The 22,034-nt window shown below is 41.6% G+C and overlaps 1 protein-coding gene across 3 annotated transcripts in view; it reads right to left on the bottom strand.

The window, feature by feature from the left end:
- Positions 1-22,034, bottom strand: part of LOC133630636 (dipeptidyl peptidase 9-like) — a 76,145-nt gene that overhangs the window by 50,050 nt on the left and 4,061 nt on the right. For 2 of the 3 annotated variants that reach the window (XM_062022237.1, XM_062022238.1), the window contains exons 2-4: positions 17,794-17,875; positions 17,467-17,705; positions 4,323-4,435 (exon numbers count right to left, since the gene is read on the bottom strand). In XM_062022237.1, coding sequence (XP_061878221.1) covers positions 4,323-4,435; positions 17,467-17,705; positions 17,794-17,849 — 408 coding nt within the window. In that variant the 5' untranslated portion in view covers positions 17,850-17,875. The remainder of the gene's footprint in view (positions 1-4,322; positions 4,436-17,466; positions 17,706-17,793; positions 17,876-22,034) is intronic. The other variant, XM_062022240.1, reaches the window with a different exon arrangement.

Here is a 22,034-nt window from a genome sequence, read left to right as displayed (position 1 = left end):
GCTAACCAAAGAAGCGTGGAGTCTCCGGGTAAGAAGCCATTTAAACTAGAACTAGCCGGCGCCAGGCTGGATAATCCCTGCACACATAGCAATTCTCTTAGAATAAAACACAACTCACATAATGTTTTTTCTTTTGTGACTGTGTCAGAGGCAGACATGCAATCTACTGAGGTGGCTAATGCTTTTTAAACATAAGATCATTATCTTCCAAAACGTTATTAGTTAATGAAGTCATTAGAGACAACAAACTTGACGTCGTTGGTCTCGCCGAGACCTGGCTCAAACCAGACGATTTTTTTGCGCTAAATGAGGCATCTCCTCCTAACTATACCAATGCACATGTTGCCCGACCTCTTAAAAGGGGAGGGGGCGTCGCACTAATATACAATGAAAACTATAATTTTACACCTAACCTAAATAATAAATATAACTCGTTTGAGGTGCTCACTTTGAGGTTTGTCACACCGCTGCCTCTCCACCTGGCTGTTATCTACCGCCCCCCTGGGCCCTATTCGGACTTCATCAGTGAATTCTCAGAGTTTGTTGCTGATCTAGTGACGCACGCCGACAATATAATCATAATAGGGGGACTTTAATATCCATATGAATACCCCATCGGACCCTCCATGCGTGGCGCTCCAGACTATAATTGATAGCTGTGGTCTTACACAAATAATAAATGAACCCACGCATCGCAACGGTAATACGATAGATCTAGTGCTTGTCAGGGGTGTCACCACCTCTAAAGTTACGATACTCCCGTACACTAAAGTAATGTCCGATCATTACCTTATAAAATTCGAAGTTCTGACTCATTGTCAACAAACTAATAATAATAATAATAACTACTATAGCAGCCACAACATTAATGCTGCCACAACGACGACTCTTACTGACCTACTGCCTTCGGTAATGGCACCATTCCCAAATTATGTGGGCTCTATTGATAACCTCACTAACAACTTTAACAACGCCCTGCGTGACACCATTGATAGTGTAGCACCGCTAAAGCAAAAAAGGGCCCCTAAAAGGCATACCACCCCATGGTTTACAGAAGAAAATAAAGCCCAGAAATTATCATGTAGAAAGCTGGAACGCAAATGGCATGCGACTAAACTTGAGGTTTTCCATCAAGCATGGAGTGATAGTTTAATAACTTATAAACGCATGCTTACCTCAGCTAAAGCTAAATATTACTCAAATCTCATCCACCTCAACAAAAATGATCCTAAATTTTTGTTTAGTACAGTAGCATCGCTAACCCAACAAGGGACTCTTCCCAGTAGCTCCACCAACTCAGCAGATGACTTTATGAATTTCTTTAATAAGAAAATTGAAGTCATTAGAAAAGAGATTAAAGACAATGCATCTCAGCTACAACTGGGTTCTATTAACACAAATACGACTGTATATACGACGGATACCGCCCTCCAAAATAGTTTCTCTCTCTGTGATGAAATAACATTGGAGGAATTGTCAAAATGTGTAAATGGGACAAAACAAACAACATGTTTACTTGACCCAATTCCTGGGAAACTTATCAAGGAGCTTTTTGTATTACTAGGTCCATCAGTGTTAAATATTATAAACTTATCACTTTCCTCTGGCACTGTTCCCCTAGCATTCAAAAAAGCGGTTATTCATCCTCTACTCAAAAGACCTAACCTCGATGCTGATCTCTTGGTAAACTACCGGCCGGTGTCCCACCTTCCGTTTATCTCGAAAATCCTCGAAAAAATTGTCGCACAGCAGCTAAATGAACACTTAGCGTCTAACAATCTCTGTGAACCTTTTCAATCCGGTTTCAGGGCAAATCACTCTACAGAGACAGCCCTCGCAAAAATGACTAATGATCTATTGCTAACGATGGATTCTGATGCTTCATCTATGTTGCTGCTGCTTGATCTTAGCGCCGCTTTCGATACTGTTGATCATAATATTTTATTAGAGCGTATCAAAACGCGTATTGGGATGACCGACTTAGCCTTGTCTTGGTTTAACTCTTATCTTACTGACAGGATGCAGTGTGTCTCCCATAACAATGTGACCTCGGACTTTGTTAAGGTAACGTGCGGAGTTCCCCAGGGTTCGGTTCTTGGCCCTGCACTCTTTAGTATTTACATGCTGCCGCTAGGTGACATCATACGCAAATACGGTGTTAGCTTTCACTGTTATGCTGATGACACTCAACTCTGACCAAAGCTGACCAACACGCCGGATTGTAGTCAGCTGGAGGCGTGTCTTAATGAAATTAAACAATGGATGTCCGCTAACTTTTTGCAACTCAACGCTAAGAAAACGGAAATGCTGATTATCGGTCCTGCTCAACACCGACATCTATTTAATAATACCACCTTAACATTTGACAACCAAACAATTAAACAAGGCGACTCTGTAAAGAATCTGGGTATTATCTTCGACCCAACTCTCTCGTTTGAGTCACACATTAAGAGTGTTACTAAAACGGCCTTCTTTCATCTCCGTAATATCGCTAAAATTCGTTCCATTTTGTCCACAAGCGATGCTGAGATCATTATCCATGCGTTCGTTACATCTCGTCTCGATTACTGTAACGTTTTATTTTCGGGTCTCCCTATGTCTAGCATTAAAAGATTACAGTTGGTACAAAATGCGGCTGCTAGACTTTTGACAAAAACAAGAACGTTTGATCATATTACGCCTATACTGGCTCACTTGCACTGGCTTCCTGTGCACCTAAGATGCGACTTTAAGGTTTTACTACTTACGTATAAAATACTACACGGTCAAGCTCCTGCCTATCTTGACGATTGTATTGTACCATATGTCCCGGCAAGAAATCTGCGTTCAAAGAACTCCGGCTTATTAGTGATTCCCAGAGCCCAAAAAAAGTCTGCGGGCTATAGAGCGTTTTCTATTGGGGCTCCAATACTATGGAATGCCCTCCCGGTAAAAGTTAGAAATGCTACCTCAGTAGAAGCATTTAAGTCTCATCTTAAAACTCATTTGTATACTCTAGCCTTTAAATAGACTCCCTTTTTAGACCAGTTGATCTGCCGTTTCTTTTCTTTTCTTTTCTACTCTGCTCCCAACCCGGGGTGGACCGCTAGCCTGTCCATCGGATGGGGACATCTCTACGCTGCTGACCCGTCTCCGCTCGGGATGGTTCCTGCTGGCCCCACTATGGACTGGACTTTCGCTGATGTGTTGGACTTTCACAATATTATGTCAGACCCACTCGACATCCATTGCTTTCGGTCTCCCCTAGAGGGGGGGGGGGTTTACCCACATATGCGGTCCTCTCCAAGGTTTCTCATAGTCATTCACATTGACGTCCCACTGGGGTGAGTTTTCCTTGCCCGTATGTGGGCTCTGTACCGAGGATGTCGTTGTGGCTTGTACAGCCCTTTGAGACACTTGTGATTTAGGGCTATATAAATAAACATTGATTGATTTATTGATTGAATCTAAGTCTATGATCATGAACTGATGAAGTCCACTCGGATGAGAGGCGAAAAGTCTTCCGAGACCAACCAAACAGTCCAGTTGTGAAGATTGAATGCCCTGAGATGACAATGACCTGGATGAACGAGAAACTTCATAGACATTATTAAAACATACATTTAAAAACTGTACCAAAATGTTGACTCCGCCCGGGTTTCGAACCCATGACCTTCTGCTTTGTAAAGCAAGTACTAATGACACATGCCACTGGAAAGTGTTTACGGAAAATGCGTCTTCATATTCTAATCAGTGGCAGAGCATGATATGGCCAGGAATAAGCTTAGGGTAAAATGTTATATGAAGCACCTTGTCATTCAATAATTTACATTTTAATGTGCTTATTCACGCTAAATGCCCCCCTACTGATCGCAAAGCCATTCGCAGAGCGTTTGTTCTGCATTTAGGGCGTGACGAACCTGACTGACACGACAACGTTATTATACCGACAGCATTTCACATCAATTTCATTCAGGCGAAAGCAACATCAGTATGTTGACAGCATGTTTCTGATCGGAAGATCTTTAAAGTGAAAGTGGACTTCATTGCGTTACGTTGTTAGGAGTTGCAGTGGTCTGTGCATGACCAAAGATCGTATATTGAGAGAGGATGATCTACTGCATGATGTTGTACAGCACACATGACGTGCTACACAAAGTACAGTTTCAGTCAGTTCTATTTGTCACTTAGAAAAAATACAGAGGACACGACTTTGGTGTCCTCAATGGTCGTTACGGCCATGACGGGCCACCGCCTTACTTGGGATGACCATCCACAAGTCTTATATTAAACACCTGTCTAATTGACGGTGTGCTGTATAAGAAAGAAGAATTTGACTTTACCTGAAAGTGATCAAGCATTTGTTTCCATGACAAGACGAGGAGAGACTCTTTACGGATCTTCTTGGGGATTTCCGAGAAGAGCAAAGAGTTCTCTCTGCTTCCGTAAGGCATTCCTGAAAAACGGACCGAAAAGGAAACAACTTAAAGTGGAGAAATTCAATGATGTCATTGTTTTCTCGGCATGAGACAAATCACATTTGTGCTGAAAAATACGTCTCGAGGTGAAGCAATTGATGGAACAAATCATTAAAGGGGAAATGCACTGTTTTTGGAGTGTTGTCTATTATTCACAATCCTTATGTAAAAAAAGAACACATTTGTTTTTCTTTTTCTATGCATTCTAACTTGTAAAATAACGCTAGCGAAAGGCAGCTAAGAATTTAGGTAATGGGATTTGATCTACTCCGCCTACAAAGCGCTCTAAAAACATCCAAAAGCCTTCATGAGTCCATCATCACTTTATATACATGCTGTAAGTATGCAGTATATGTAATGTAGTAACATTCATAATAACATGTAATATTGACCTATTTTGCTTATTTTAACAGTGGCGGGCCGTGCGTTTCCCACCTAGGCCTTCAGTGATGTCCGACTTTAAATATCACCTCAAAAAAAACTATAATGTATGTCACCACATGACCATTGCTGGAGAAATACCATACAGAAACAAATTTACGCACTGCTGGGTATGGAATCACTCAACGGTGTACAAAACGGGTTATTTTCTGGCCCATTTATAAATCAATAAACACGCATTAGCAATTAAAACATATCTTATGTGGTACTGTCAAAATAAAATTGCAAAAAACATATTAAACATGAAAAAATAAAGAAATAAAATATTTGAACTCACAATTTGTAGCACCCATTCGACACCTTATAAGCCAGATATGCCCCTCGTAGTCGGTTGATTTGAAGTGAAGTGAATTATATTTATATAGCGCTTTTCTCTAGTGACTCAAAGCGCTTTACATAGTGAAACCCAATATCTAAGTTACATTTAAACCAGTGTGGGTGGCACTGGGAGCAGGTGGGTAAAGTGTCTTGCCCAAGTCACAACGGCAGTGACTAGGATGGTGGAAGCGGGAATCGAACCTGGAACCCTAAAGTCGCTGGCACGGCCACTCTACCAACCGAGCTATGCCGCCCCAAATTCGATTAGAGTGGAAGTGCATTTCCCTATTTCAACGCCGGGACATTTGAGCTAGCTTCCGGGGTTGGCCGACATGGTCTCACAAGATGTAGTGTCTCTTTAAATATCCTTCTTGAAAATGGCCTTGCAAATATATATCTGCCACCTAATCAACGTTTTGTTCTCCTTCTTTGTGGGTTACGGCGCAACACTTCCTGCTTTTAGTAAATTGCAACTTGTGATTGGATACTCACTTTGGAATGACAAGTAAGTATTCAATCACAGTCTTGTTAACATCAGGCTACCTAGAGAGGCTACTGTCAACAACTTGTAATCTGATTGGCTATTGCAACTGTCTATCAACTGTGTATGTTCTCAAATTCATCCGCTAACGGTCCCGGTGAGTATCCAATCACAGGACGCGTAAATGTCACGTTCAACGTGAGGCCAGCTAGAAGGCCTTACTGACAACAACTCCTGATCTGATTGGCTATCGCAACTGTCTATCAACTGTATGTGTCTGTTTGGTTACAGTCCACAGATGCCTGCATTGTTGATTCTTAAGGCTTCGGGCAGATTTCTTACAGCATGGCAACATAAGCTAGCTGAATTCTGATTGGATAAAAACTCTGACCTAAGTACAACAGCCCTGGAAGGAGCATAATATGACATGAAGAGAATATGAATACTTTTAGATATTTAGGGAAAGTAAATTAAAAATTTATTTTATCTTTAATTATGATCATGATTTCTGGTTATGTTAGGCCAGCAGAGAAGGCCTTGCTGGCCCTGACGCCACACCACTGCATTTTAAGCATGCAGCGGCGTATTCAATTCACAGACGCATCACGTTTGCTCAACAACACTACTACGCACAACAGACTTCGCGACAGACAACAAAGACTACTTTGGGACAAATGGTGAACCAGAACTAGGGATGATGCTCGAAACCAGTTTTCCCGGTTGTTCGATAAGAAAAGAACCGAGTCCTCGGACTCGAATCCCTTTTTGAGAACCGGTACATGTTATCGAGCCGAACGCGTAGGACGCCGAGATGAGTGGTCGCACCCTCTTTCGCTCCCGATCGGGAATTCAAACAACTGCTCGGATTATCCCACACTTCCTCCTTTTTGTACTGTGGATCACGGATTTATATTTTAAACCTCCTCGGATACTTCACCCTCTTGAAAATGAGAGTCAAGAACGCGAAATGGACATCCATAGTGACTTTTATCTCCACGACAATACATCAGCGAAGCACCTTGGCTTTGGAGCTAACGTGTTAGCATCATGCTTGTCTGCACATCGAGGCAGAAGAAACATGCCCCTAACTGAAAGGATAGACAGAAAGTCAATAATACTACTATTACTTCTACTATCAGGAGACACTGAACTCAACCCTGGACCTGCAACAACACGGTTAATGTTGTCCCGACTGGCGAAGACTAGCAATGCTACTGCTAGCGTCGCCATCGAAGCTAACTCGGCTACCGGCTCATCTCAGCTCAAGCTCACCTGTGCTCCAACGATCGGCGCTCGGCGGAGGACTTCGCCCCGTTCATCGGCACGGTCGGAGGCTCGGCGGCGGCGGTGGAGGACAACCCGGTCATCGGAGAAGGCAGCGACTCAGCGGCGGTGAACGACGCGGCGGCTGCGGTGGACGGCTACCCAGACATCGGTGATAGCGGGGAACTGCACGAGATTGCGGGGGTCCACGCGGCCTCTCCCCGGTCCCCCGAGGACGCGGCATACACAGGATTTAGAGGCGCCTTTACACAAACATTTTCGTTATTCTCTTTCTCTTTGTCTTCAAAAAAGCCCGCCAAAAGGAAACCCAACCCCACCCCCAGCAACCCTACCTGGCCTCCCCCTCTCCCCCTCTCCAACTCCGCCCCTCCCCCTCCCTCCCCCTTCACCTGGAGGACGATCAATATGCCTCTCTCTCTCTCTCCTCTCTCTCCTTGCTCTTCAACTTCAACAGCAATAATAAGCAACAATTTTTCTGGTCAGTACCACAACACAGCGGACTCTGATGCTCTCTTTGGTTCCAGTGGACTACACATCATCCACCTTAATGTGAACAGCCTCTCTGGAGCCAAACTTGACCAAATCAGAGAAATGTTCCTCAACACGAAGGTAAAAATCTTGTTTCTCTGAAACCAAATTTGATCAAAGTATTTCTGACTCAGAGATAGAAATACAAAACTTTTCGGTTATCAGAAAGGATAGGTATAAACACGGTGGGGGCGTTTGTATGTATATTCACCAGGATATTAAATACATAACTCGCACTGATCTTAACCACAATGACCTGGAATCTGTGTGGGCGGAAATCAAATTTAAAAACGCTAAGCCGGTACTAATAGGGACTGTTTATAGACCCCCTAATCAGAGTGATTTCTATGGGGCTTTGGAAGAATGCTTGGCAGGGACAGACAACATGGAGAAAATTATAACTGGGGATCTGAACACAGATATTCAACGCAAAGATGCGCCTGTCTTCAGATCCTTCAGCAAGTTTTGTAATCTGCACGGTCTTTCCCAGCTAATAGCGCTACCCACAAGGGTGTGTGATTCCACCCAATCAACCATAGATCTCATTCTCACTTAAGACCGGCCTAAAATAAAAAATAGTGGGGTCATGATCTGTGGTCTTAGCGACCACTATCTAACCTTCTGCACCCGTAAAATAGCTAAACCTAAAGCCAATGGCCACATAACAGCCCAATCCAGATCCCTCAAAAAATACTCCAATGACAATTTCAATTTAAAATTAGATGAGAGGGACTGGTCCCCTGTGCTCGCGAGCAACCTGGTCGATGTTGCTTGGGATCGCTTCAAAACGGCGTTCCTAAAGATACTAAATGACATGGCTCCCGTGAAAACAGTCAGGATCAAAGCCCGCTCGGAACCATGGATGAATCCGGACCTATTAGCTGCCATAAAAGACAGAGACAGGAAATACTCTGAATACCAAAAATGTAAAACAGAAGTAGATAAACAACCCAATAATATCAACCTCAAATTACTCCTTTCAACTCTCAAAAAGCAATGCAATAAATTAAGAAATAAGTCAACCAACCTGACTAAATCCTTAAAAAAAAATTACATTAACGACAAAATAGAGGAAAACACAAATAAGCCACGTGAGCTCTGGAAAATTCTCAACAACCAGCTTCCTGGTTGCAGCCAGAAACTTAAAACAAGACTCACCAACATCAGCATCAAGGAGGGTGACTCCCTCATTACAGACAAAATGGAGGTAGCTAGCAGACTTAACATGTTTTTCACCAGCATAGCCGCAACTCTTGTCAACAAGCTGTCCCACCACTCTGGTCGCTTTGGTGTAGAACACATTAAAGCCAAAGAAAGCTAGGAGTATCCAACGATGATTTCAAATTAGAAATGGTCACAGCTGATGAGGTGTTTAAAAAATTGAGCGCGCTCCACCCTAACAAGGCCACCGGCCTTGATAATATTCCCTCCAGATTCCTCAGGGACTCTGCCTCCATCATTTCCCCGATCATCACGCACATAATAAACCTATCAATTACACAAGGCCAAGTACCAAAAGATTTTAAGATAGCAAGAGTAACTCCCCTCTTTAAAAAAGGAAGCAAATTGGAACCTGGCAACTACCGACCTGTTTCTATTCTTAGTTCCGTTTCGAAAGTAATGGAGAAAATAGTTTATGAACAGGTCGATAGTTACCTTGCCACTAATAAACTCATGTACAAATTCCAATCCGGCTTCAGAACTAACCACTCCACTGACACATGCCTTCTCTATCTGACCGACCACATCAAACATGAGGTGGACGCGGGCAAATACTGCGGCATGGTCATGCTGGACCTTCAGAAGGCCTTTGACACCGTTAACCACGCTATACTGTTGGATAAGCTCAGTGCAATCGGATTTAACAAAACCTCATGGAGCTGGATGAAATCTTACTTGGAGGGGAGGGAGCAGGTGGTAGAGGTGAACGGCACCGTGTCCCCCCCCCTCTCGGTGAGCTGTGGAGTCCCCCAAGGCAGTATATTGGGACCTTTACTGTTCCTAATATACATAAACGACATGTCATCGGCATGCGACTGTGAATTGTTTTTGTTTGCGGATGACTCTGCCTTGCTGGTATCCGGCAAGGACAAGTCACAGGTGGAGAAAATCCTCAGTGCTGAGCTCTGTAGAACTTGCACCTGGCTCGCTGACAACAAGCTATCCATACACTTGGGTAAAACAGAATCCATCCTGTTTGGGTCCCACATCAAACTTAAGAAAGTCAATGACTTCACCATAAAAGTAGGTGACATTGTTATCACCAGGAAAGATGAGGTCACCTACCTAGGTTCCATTCTAGAGGCTAACCTTTCCTGTGATGAAATGGCAACCAAGGTAATCAAAAAGGTTAACCAACGAGCGAGATTTCTCTACAGAATTTCCTCTCTGGTCAACAAAAGCACCTTGAGGATTCTGGCGGGAACTCTCGTTCAACCCTTTTTCGATTACGCATGCACCTCCTGGTACCCTAGCACCTCCAAAACCCTCAAATCTAAACTCCAAACATCTCAGAACAAGCTAGTCAGGTTACTTCTAGACCTCCACCCCAGATCCCACCTCACTCCTACCCACTTCTCTAAAGTGGGCTGGCTCAAGGTGGAGGACAGAGTTAAACAACTTGCACTGAGCCTAGTCTATAAAATCCGCTACACCTCCCTGATACCGAAGTACATGTCAAACTACTTCCTTAACGTAAATGACCGCCATTACCACAACACCAGGGGGTGCTCCACTAACCACGTTAAACCCAGATTCCGAACTAACAAAGGTCTTAACTCATTCTCTTTGTATGCCACATCAATGTGGAATGCGCTCCCAACAGGTATAAAAGAAAGGGCATCTCTATCCTCCTTCAAAACCGCAATAAAAGTTCACCTCCAGGCAGCTACAACCCTAAACTAACACCCTCCCCGGATTGCTAATAATCAAATGTAAACAATCAAATGCAGATACTTTTTCTTTTTTCTTATGCCTTCTGATCTCTCTCTCTCTCTCTCTCTCTCTCTCTCTCTGTCTCTCTCTCTCTCTCTCTATGTCCACTACTTGATGTCCATATCCTTCCCCCCCTCCACACCCCTGATTGTAAATAATGTAAATAATTCAATGTGATTATCTTATGTGATGACTGTATTATGATGATAGTATATATGATAGTATATATCTGTATCATGAATCAATTTAAGTGGACCCCGACTTAAACAAGTTGAAAAACTTATTCGGGTGTTACCATTTAGTGGTCAATTGTACGGAATATGTACTTCACTGTGCAACCTACTAATAAAAGTCTCAATCAATCAATCAATCAACCACTTTAGTAAAGAAAAAGAGTTGGTTCTTTATTCGAATCCCTGAGAACGAATCCCTTCCCACAGGAAATGCCCTGTGAGACGCAACGTTATGCCCATTTGATTGTAGACTCTTACTGACACCTTGTGGCGATATGAAAATACTACGTGTCATTAGTTTGGGCACTTCCGGGTTGGCGAGTCAGTTCAGTTCATGAGACAATTGAGAAGTAGACAAGTTGTGTTAGCTCCTACAAGCCTTGAAAAAGATAAGTCTGTAAGTAAACTGTTTAACTTGTTTATATAACTCAATATTAAGGTGGAAAGTGTTTCAATTTGATAGTAAGATGTCTATTGAAAAACGATTTTTGTGCACTGTTTCAATGGATGTTTTGAGGACTTAAAATGGCTGCCAGTTTTGTATTTCCACCATCGAAATAGTTTCAACACTCAGAAGTATTTGTTTGATGATAGTACTGTATATTTGTGTGAAGCTAATATTCACATATTGTGTATTACATTTCAGTATGTTAATTGAATCACATAGCTTATACATTTGTCATTGTGTGTATTTCAGTTAAAAAAATAAAAATAAATAACAGTCCAGTGCAAGACAAAAGTAAAGATAGGAAAAGACAAAGCAAGATCAACAACAATAAAGAGCCTAAATGGATTAATATGCTTTGGAACTTTATTAGACATCTTGGATTGTTTGTTAGCTGTCTGCCAAGCTGTATAACCTCAACACGTATAGTGAGGGCAGAACAGGCAATATGCAATTATTGCCAGGCTTCGCTCTCATGTATGGGGGAAAGAATTGTTGATTGATGACTGTGGTGTTCTTAGTGTCAGTGTGTGTAGTTAGTATGTTCCAAAAGCAGCAGACGTGCACTTTTTGGAGAACTGTATTATTTTCAGTTTTGTGCCCAAGGGACTGATTTTATTTAACACTATATTATTATTTATAGACCTATAGTGATCACAGAGACAGGTTGTTTTTGTGTTACTGTATATATTTGTTTTTCTGAAAAATCCCACTTAATATACTTTGGGTAACAACAGTCAATATTAATTTTTTTATTTTTTTTAGGGGGGTAACAGTCAATATTTATTTATTTCTTTTATTTTATTTTTTTCTTATAAAATAAAAGTGAGCTTTTGTTAAACCAAATATTGTGTTTTTTTCCATATACAACAACCTACCAGGAATCGATAAGGAATCGGTTCGATAAGAGGATTCGATAATGGGCTCGAACTCGATAATTTCTTATCAAACATCATCCCTAACCAGAACCTTACATTTTTTAGCGGAGGAGGAGCTACAAGTTTTAGAAGCTGAGTACTAAAAACATGCAACTTTAGTAAAATACTAAGCATCATGCAGCTGAACAGGAAACGCAAACTATCAACATAATAAAATAACCTGATTTACTAAAGATTTACATGTACTAAAACACGTGCAAACTAAATAGCACACGCAAAGCTAAACTACTAAAAGGTGTGCAAAGTGGATTGCGTCTGTTAGGTGAGCCGAATAAGCCCTGCAATCCATTTTGTGTCTCTGTCTTCATTATTTTGCAAACTATATGCTAATCATCAAAACGCCCATTATACCGGGAAGGAGAAGATGCAAATATATTAAACAGCACGCGCAATGTGATTTATCAACACTCATCACCATTTTGCGAGCACTGTTTGGCGTTTTATTGAGCATGTGTGAAAAAAACGTGCAGGTACACACTAGTGTTGTACGGTATACCGGTATTACCGTATTTTTCAGAGTATAAGTCGCTCCGGAGTATAAGTCGCACTGGCCGAAAATGCATAGAAAAGAAGGAAAAAAACATACAGTTATGTTCATAATAATAGCAGTGTGTTTAAAAAGGTGTGTAAACCTCAAAATTCTTCAAATAAATTGTATTTTAAGGAACACAAATGCATTGGGGGGGACTGCACATTCTATTTCAAAGCCAGAAAATTGGAAAAAAGTAATTAAATTTGACAATATTTTACAGAAAGTCAAGAAATATAAAACAAAAAAATAGCAGTGTTGACATCTTTCTTTATAAAACTCAAATGCACTGTATAAACTAAGAAAGGCTTGCAGATTAAACTTTCCTTAGAATAATTAACTATAATTTAGTTGCATAACCACGGTTTCTGATAACTGCTTCACATCTGTGGCACATGGAGTCGACAGGTATTGCAGCCCAGAACAATTGTACTACGTTCCACAATTCCTCTGCATTTTTTGGTTTTGCCTCATGAACAGCATTTTTTATGTCAGCCCACAAGTTTTCAATGGGATTAAGGTTCAGGGATTGTGCTGGCCACTCCATTACTTGAACTCTGTTTGTCTGGAACCATGATTTTACTCGCTTGCTGGTGTGTTTGGGGTCATTGTCTTGTTGAAACACCCATTTCAAGGGCATTTCCTCTTCAGCATATGGCAACATGACTTCTTCCAGTATTCTGATGTACTAAAACTGATCCATGATCCCTGGTACACGATAAATAGGACCAACACCATAGTACGAGAAACATCCCCATATCATGATGCTTGCACCACCATGCTTCACCGTCTTCACTGTGTACTGGGGCTTGAATTCAGTGTTTGCAGGACGTCCGACAAACTGTCTGTGGCCCTTAGACCCAAAAAGAACAATCTTACTCTCATCAGTCCCCAAATTTTACGCCATTTGTTTTGAGGCCAGTAAGTGTGTGCTTTGGCAAATTATAACGGCTTCAGCACATGTCTTTTTTTTAACAATGGGACTTTGCAGGGGCTTCTTGCTGGTAGCTTGGCTTCACATAGACGTGGTCTGATTGTTACAGTACTCACAGGCCATCTTAGATCTTCTTTGATCCTCCTGGAGCTGATCATTGGCTGAGCCTTTGCCATTTTGGTTATCATCCCATCCATTCCAATAGTCGTTTTTCTTTTTCTTCCTCGTCTTTTTGGTTTTGGCTGCCATTTTAAAGTGTTTGATATCATTTTAGCTGAACAGCCTATAATTTTCTGCACTTCCTTATAGGTTTTACCCTCTTTTATAAATTCTTAATCAAAGAACGCTCTTCTTCTGAACAGTGTCTTCAACGACCCATTTTACACTGTTTTTCCAAGGACAAATGCACAGCCAGCATATGCAGCGTCAGTTGCCTTCATCCTAAAATAAGGGCCACTTGTTTAACATATTTTTTTTTACACATAATCAATGATGTCGCTTATGGAACGCAGCACTGCTATTTTTTTGAACACGCTCCTTTCAGTAAATGATTCAGTTTCACAGAATCAGCAGCATGCACATCATTCCTGTTGGGTCTGTTGGTTTTCTATACCTTTACTAAACCTTCTAGAAACTTACTTGCAGTGTAGCGGTTGAAATTCTAACAAAAACAGTGATTTATCTTGCTAGTGATGTGGGACTCCTATTATTTTGAACACAACTGTATATAAGTCGCACTGGAGTACAAGTCGCATTTTTTGGGGACATTTATTTGATAAAACCCAACACCAAGAATAGACATTTGAAAGGCAATTTAAAATAAATAAAGAATAGTGAACAACAGGCTGAATAAGTGTACGTTATATGAGGCATAAATAACCAACTGAGAACGTGCCTGGTATGTTAAAGGCCTACTGAAATGATTTTTTTTTATTTAAACGGGAATAGCAGATCCATTCTATGTGTCATACTTGATCATTTCGCGATATTGCCATATTTTTGCTGAAAGGATTAAGTAGAGAAAATCGACGATAAAGTTCGCAACTTTTGCTCGCTGATAAAAAAAAAGCCTTGCCTGTACCGGAAGTAGCGTGACGTCACAGGAGCTAGTATTCCTCACAATTCCTCATTGTTTACAATGGAGCGAGAGAGATTCGGACAGAGAAAGTGATGATTACCCCATTAATTTGAGCGAGGATGAAAGATTCGTAGATGAGGAACGTTACAGTGAAGGACTTGAGAGACAGTGATGGACGTATCTTTTTTCGCTCTGACCGTAACTTAGGTACAAGCTGGCTCATTGGATTCCACACTCTCCTTTTTTTATTGTGGATCACGGATTTGTATTTTAAACCACCTCGGATACTATATCCTCTTGAAAATGAGAGTCGAGAACGCGAAATGGACATTCAGTGCCTTTTATCTCCACGACAATACATCGGCGAAATGCTTTAGCTATGAGCTAACGTGATAGCATCGTGCTTTAACTGCATATAGAAACAAAAAAATAAACCCCTGACTGGAAGGATAGATAGAAAATCAACAATACTATTAAACCGTGGACATGTAAATACACGGTTAATGCTTTCCAGGCTGGCGAAGGTTAACAACGCTGTGGTAACGACGCCATTGAAGCTAACTTAGCAACTTAGCAACGGGACCTCACAGAGCTATGCTAAAAACATTAGCGCTCCACCTACGCCAGCCAGCCCTCATCTACTCATCAACACCCGTGCTCACCTGCGTTCCAGCGATCGGCAGAAGGACGAAGGACTTCACCCGATGCGTTTGGCGGCCCGGAGACGTAGGAAGTCAAGGTGAGGTCGGCGGCTAGCGCGGCTAGCACTCCAACAAAGTCCTCCTGGTTGTGTTGCTGTAGTCCGCTGCTAATACATCGATCCCACCTACAACTGTCTTCTTTGCAGCCTTCATTGTTCATTAAACAAATTGCAAAAGATGTCCAGAATACTGTGGAATTATGAAATGAAAACAGAGCTTTTTGTATAGGATTCTACGGGTACCATAACTTCCATTACTCTGACTTCGTCACGCGCATACGTCATCATACCGCGACGTTTCAGCCGGATATTTCCCGGGAAGTTTTAAATGTCACTTTATAAGTTAAACCGGCCGTATATTGGCATGTGTTGCAATGTTAAGATTTCATCATTGATATATAAACTATCAGACTGCGTGGTCGGTAGTAGTGGCTTTCAGTAGGCCTTTAACGTAACATATTATGGTAAGAGTCATTCAAATAACTATAACATATAGACATATGGACCCCGACTTAAACAAGTTGAAAAACTTATTCGGGTGTTACCATTTAGTGGTCAATTGTACGGAATATGTACTTCACTGTGCAACCTACTAATAAAAAGTCTCAATCAATCAATCAATCAGAACATGCTATACGTTTACCAAACAATCTGTCACTCCCGATCGCTAAATCCCATGAAATCTTCTTCCTCTGTGTCGCTTCGTAGGAAGTAGTAGCAGGTAGCATCTTTTTTTCCACAATGCACTTCTGCCATGACCCGCCCCCGCCAAATGTTTATTGGTTGACGTGTGTGTGTGTGTGTGACGATTGCTGATATACGCCTAGTTTCTTATGTGAATGAGATAAATAATATTATTTGATATTTTACGGTAATGTGTTAATAATTTCACACATAAATCGCTCCAGAGTATAAATCGCACCCCCGGCCGAACTATGAAAAAAAATGCGATTTATAATCCGAAAAATACGGTAATATAATATATTATATATATTATACTGTACATATATTATGTAAATATTACATGTATGTTATATTTTATATTGTTACTACAGTACATTTTTAGTCTATTTTATACCTGCATTGTCCTTTCCATCCTTTGTAACTGAGCTACTGTGTGGAACAATTTCCCTTGTGGATTATTAAAGTTTGTCTAAGTCTAAGTCTAAATGGAGTATAATTGGTGGTTTTTAGAGGGTTTTATGGGCACAATAGATTACTCTCATTAGCTTCATTGCCATATATTACAAATCAGAATGAGAAATGTCCGATAATGGCTTTTTTGCCGATATCCAATATTCCGATATTGTCCAACTCTTAATTACCGATTCCAATATCAACCGATACCAATATATACAGTCGTGGAATTAGCACATAATTATGCCTAATTTTGTTGTGATGCCCCGCTGGATGCATTAAACAATGTAACAAGGTTTTCCAAAATAAATCAACTCAAGTTATGGAAAAAAATGCCAACATGGCACTGCCATATTTATTATTGAAGTCACAAAGTGCATTATTTTTTTTAACATGCCTCAAAACAGCAGCTTAGAATTTGGGGCAGGAGGTTGAGGTGGGCGGGGTTGGGGGCGGCAGGGGGTGTATATTGTAGCGTCCCGGAAGAGTTAGTGCTGCAAGGGGTTCTGGGTATTTGTTCTGTTGTGTTTATGTTGTGTTACGGTGCGGATGTTCTCCCGAAATGTGTTTGTCATTCTTGTTTGGTGTGGGTTCACAGTGTGGCGCATATTTGTAACAGTGTTGAAGTTGTTTGTACGGCTACCCACAGTGTGACCTGTATGGCTGTTGACCAAGTATAAAGTGCATTCACTTGTGTGTGTGAAAAGCCGTAGATATTATTTGATTGGGCCGGCACGCAAAGGCAGTGCCTTTAAGGTTTATTGGCGCTCTGTACTTCTCCCTACATCCGTGTACACAGCGGCGTTTTAAAAAGTCATAAATTTTACTTTTTGAAACCGATATTGATAATGTCCGATATTACATTTTAAAGCATTTATCGGCCATCTTTAATCAGAATGCATAAAAAAAAAGAAAAACATATGTTTTTGTCTTACATAGGAATTGTGAATGATAGGCAACATTCCAAAAAAGTGCAGTTCCCCTTTAATTTGAGCTCAACATCATCGAGTGATAAAAAAAACAACTTACCAAGGTAGTATAACCGGTGGGAATGGGGGGCATTTTCATCCTTCTTCTGCACAAACTGGAAGTCATGGGGAGCCTTGTTTGCGATCATGCCGGAATACTTCCTGCTACAGTGGATGATGTCCCGGAGGCCTTCCCAGGAGTGTTTCTCCACGAAGAACTGAGAGGGAACGTCCTCCATCTCCACCACCTCTGTGCTGTCTGAGAGGCCGTCCACAGCCGTCATGCTAACCGTCACACAACTGAATGTTGGACATTGGAAAGAGCCAATGAGCGGTGCAACAATAAAGCATTTCACACTGGAATAACACTTGTACAGAGACGCTGTACCTTCTCCAGATACCCTCTTTATTCTCACAAAGCTTGACCTTCTTGACTCTATGCATTCACCGGTCAACGCGCCTCTCGAACCCTGCAACGTGTGAGCAGCAGATCCCCAAATAAAAGATAACAATCGCTTAATTGTCCGCCGTTTAAGCAAGAGACAAGCGAAGCTCCAAAAATAGTCGAGCATGCCCTAAACCAGTGTTTTTCAACCTTTTCTGAGCCAAGGCACATTTGTTTTTCATTGAAAAAAATGCGGAGGCACACCACCAGCAGAAAACACTAAAAAATGAAACTCAGCAGCCGATATTGACAGTAAAAAGTCGTTTTCGCAATTGTTGGATATGAATTCAAACCACAACCAAGCATGCATCACTATAGCTCTTGTCTCAAAGTAGGTGTACTGTCACCACCTGTCACATCACACCCTGACTTATGTGGAGTTTTTTGGTGTTTTCCCGTGTGTAGTGTTTTAGTTCTTGTCTTGCGCTCCTATTTTGTTGTTGATTGTCATGTCATGTACGGATGCACTTTGTGGACGCCATCTGCTGCTCCACACACTGTAAGTCTTTGCTGTCGTCCAGCATTCGGTTTTTGTTTACTTTGCAGCCAGTTTAGTTTTAGCTTCGTTTTGCATGGCCATCCCTAAGCTTCAATGCCTTTTGTTTATTTTTAGTTGTTAAGCATTAGATACCTTTTTACCTGCACGCTGCCTCCCGCATATTGTGATCACGACAAACCATGTTCCCGACATCTACAAAGCAATTAGCTACCTGCTGCCACCTACTGATATGGAAGAGTATTACACGGTTACTCTGCCAAGCTCTAGACAGCACAGACACTCCAGTGTTTCCCACACATTCATTTATTTGTGGCGGCCCGCCACGAAAGAATTACGTCCGCCACAAATAAAATTTTAAAAAATAAAAAAAAAGGTTTGGTTTTTTTTTTTGGCCTGTCCAGCTTCTCAGGCAAATCATATAGTTGATGTAGATGCCCATATAGGCTGTTCAGATTTACTTTACAAAAGAGAAGTGTAGGATACGTCTCTTGTTGCCTTATTTGTATTTGACCACTACTGTTTTCTGTTTATTTGTTACTGACTGTGGCAGGACACCTCTGCCTCTGTTTCACTTTATGTTGCTGGTAAATAATATGGTTGTAGTAGTAGGCTAAAGTGAAATTATTTAGTCTGCACTAATTAAAGGGGCAGAGCTTTAAGAGACATTTTAGCTTTTATATTTTATAAGATATATTTTTTGTAAGAACCACAATTAATAAATATATTTCAGTGAATAACTTATTGTTCAAATCTGTATATAAATATGTACATAAAGTGTTGTAATTATATTGTAAAATGGATGGACGTTTAAAACAAAACTGTTATTATTAATTAGAAAGTATACATTTTTGGAGCCTTTTTAGAGAAAATCATATCATTGTAGTAAATTATGCAAATTACTCGATGATGTCATGTGACCACGCCCATAGCCACGCCCATAGCCACGCCTCCACCGCCACAGGTATCTTGGCAGTTTATGGGAAACACTGCACTCAACAACGGCACATTTGCGGATTATAATTACTGGTTTGCAAAAAAATATTTTTAACCCAATTAGGTGAAATGACATAATCTCCCACGGCACACCAAATAATATCTCACGGTACACTAGTGTGCCGCGGCACAGTGGTTGAAAAACACTGCCCTAGACAGATACGAATGACACAACATAACCCGTTCATGAAAATGCTCCTCAGGACACAGTGGCTTGAAAGGAGAACATTTCGCAAACAAGTTTCATAATTTGGTCATGTGTGGTATAAGACAAAGTTAATATTTGTCTTCATCTCTGTCGGCGTGTACAACATCCATGCAATTCTCCACATTCCTTCCTTTATAATCTGAGTTGGGTAAGGGATTAGTGTGAGGCAATAGGAGGGCAAAGTGTATACTGTACTCTGACAGACATACACTATATTGCCAAAAGTATTTGGCCACCCATCCAAATGATGAGAATCAGGTGTCCTAATCACAGGTGTATAAAATCAAGAACTTAGGCATTGAGACCGTTTCTACAAACATTTGTGAAAGAATGGGCCGCTCTCAGTGATTTCCAGCGTGGAACTGTCATAGGATGCCACCTGTGCAACAAATCCAGTCAAGAAATTTCCGCGCTCTTTAATACTCCAAAGACAACTGTCGGCTTTATTAGAAGAATATGGAAGAGTTTGGGAACAACAGCAACTCAGCCACCAAGTGGTAGGCCACGTAAACTGACAGAGAGGGGTCAAGCGCATAGTGCAAAGACTTTCTGCACAGTCAGTTGCTACAGAGCTCCAAACTTCATGTGACCTTCCAATTAGCCCACGTACAGTACGCAGAGAGCTTCATGGGATGGGTTTCCATGGCCGAGCAGCTGCATCTAAGCCATACATCACCAAGTCCAAAGCAAAGCGTGGGATGCGGTGGTGTAAAGCACGTCACCACTGGACTCTAGAGCAGTGGAGACGCCTTCTCTTTTCCATCTGGCAATCTGATGGACGATTCTGGGTTTGGAGGTTGCCAGGAGAGCGGTACATTTCGGACTACATAGTGCAGAGTGTGAAATTTGGTAGAGGAGGAATTATGGTGTGGGGGTTTTTGAGGAGTTGGGCTTGGCCCCTTCATTCCGGTGAAAGGAACTTTGAATGCTCCAGGATACCAAAACATTTTGGACAATTCCATGCTCCCAACCTTCCTCTTCCAACATGACAAAGCAAGGTCCATAAAGACATGGATGATAGAGTCTGGTGTGGATGAACTTGACTGGCCTGCACAGAGTCCTGACCTGAACCCAATAGAACACCTTTGGGATGAATTAGAACGGAGACTGAGTTAAAGTTAAAGTGCCAATGATAGTCACACACACACCAGGTGTGGCGAAATTATTCTCTGTATTTGACCCATCACCCTTGATCACCTCATTGGAGGTGAGGGGAGCAGTGGGCAGCAGCGGTGGCCACGCCCGGGAATCATTTTGGTGATTTAACCCCCAATTCCAACCCTTGATGCTGAGTGCCAAGCAGGGAGGTAATGGATCCCATTTTTATAGTCTTTGGTATGACTCGGCCAGGGTTTGAACTCACAACCTACCCATCTCAGGGCGGACACTCTAACCCAGTGGTTCTTAACCCGGGTTCGATCGACCCTAGGGGTTCGGTGAGTCGGCGTCAGGGGTTCGGCAGAGCCTCCGCCACGGAGGCAAAGGCACATCCGACTTATCGTGTAAATAAAAACTTCTCCCTATCGGCGTATTATGGATACCCCCAAACAATGTTTCCTCTAATTTTCCATCTGATTTGCAGGTTGTTTGATTGATCGATTGAAACTTTTACCAGCAGATTCCAAAGGAAGAGAATACATTATATGAAACAGTACAGTTTACACAGTACAGTACATATTCTGTACAATTGACCACTAAATGGTAACACCCGAATACGTTTTTCAACTTGTTTAAGTCGGGGTTAATCAATTCATGGTAATGTGTGTAAGGTGTGTCATTTGTTGTGAGTTCATGCACGGTGTTGGTTTTGTTCTTTTAACAGGGTGATGTTCATACACAGTTCATTTTGTGCACCAGTAAAAAAAACTTTTTCTTGAATTGAAAAAACATTGTATTTTTCACTAAAGAAGGGTTCGGTGAATGTGCATATGAAACTGGTGGGGTTCGGTACCTCCAACAAGGTTAAGAACCACTGCTCTAACCACTAGGCCACTGAGAGTCAGGCCTTCTCGACCTCACCAATGCGCTTTTGGAAGAATGGTGGAAAATTCCTATAAACACACTCCGCAACCTTGTGGACAGCCTTCCCAGAAGAGACGAATTGATTGATTGAAACTTTTATCAGTAGATTGCACAGTTCAGTACATATTCCGTACAATTGACCACTAAATCACCTCCTGGTACCCTAGCACCTCCAAAACCCTCAAATCTAAACTCCAAACATCCCAGAACAAGCTAGTCAGATTACTTTTAGACCTCCACCCCAGATCCCACCTCACTCCTACCCACTTCTCCAAAGTGGGCTGGCTCAGGGTGGAGGACAGAGTAAAACAACTTGCACTGAGCCTAGTCTATAAAATCCGCTACACCTCCCTGATACCGAAGTACATGTCAAACTACTTCCTTAACGTAAATGACCGCCATAACCACAACACCAGGGGGAGCTCCACTAACCACGTTAAAAGGCCTACTGAAAGCCACTAC

This window comes from Entelurus aequoreus, linkage group LG16, assembly GCF_033978785.1.
Source record: "Entelurus aequoreus isolate RoL-2023_Sb linkage group LG16, RoL_Eaeq_v1.1, whole genome shotgun sequence".
Lineage (NCBI taxonomy): Eukaryota > Metazoa > Chordata > Actinopteri > Syngnathiformes > Syngnathidae > Entelurus > Entelurus aequoreus.
Note: the sequence above shows the minus strand (reverse complement) of the source record. Positions and strands in the feature narration are given on the sequence as shown.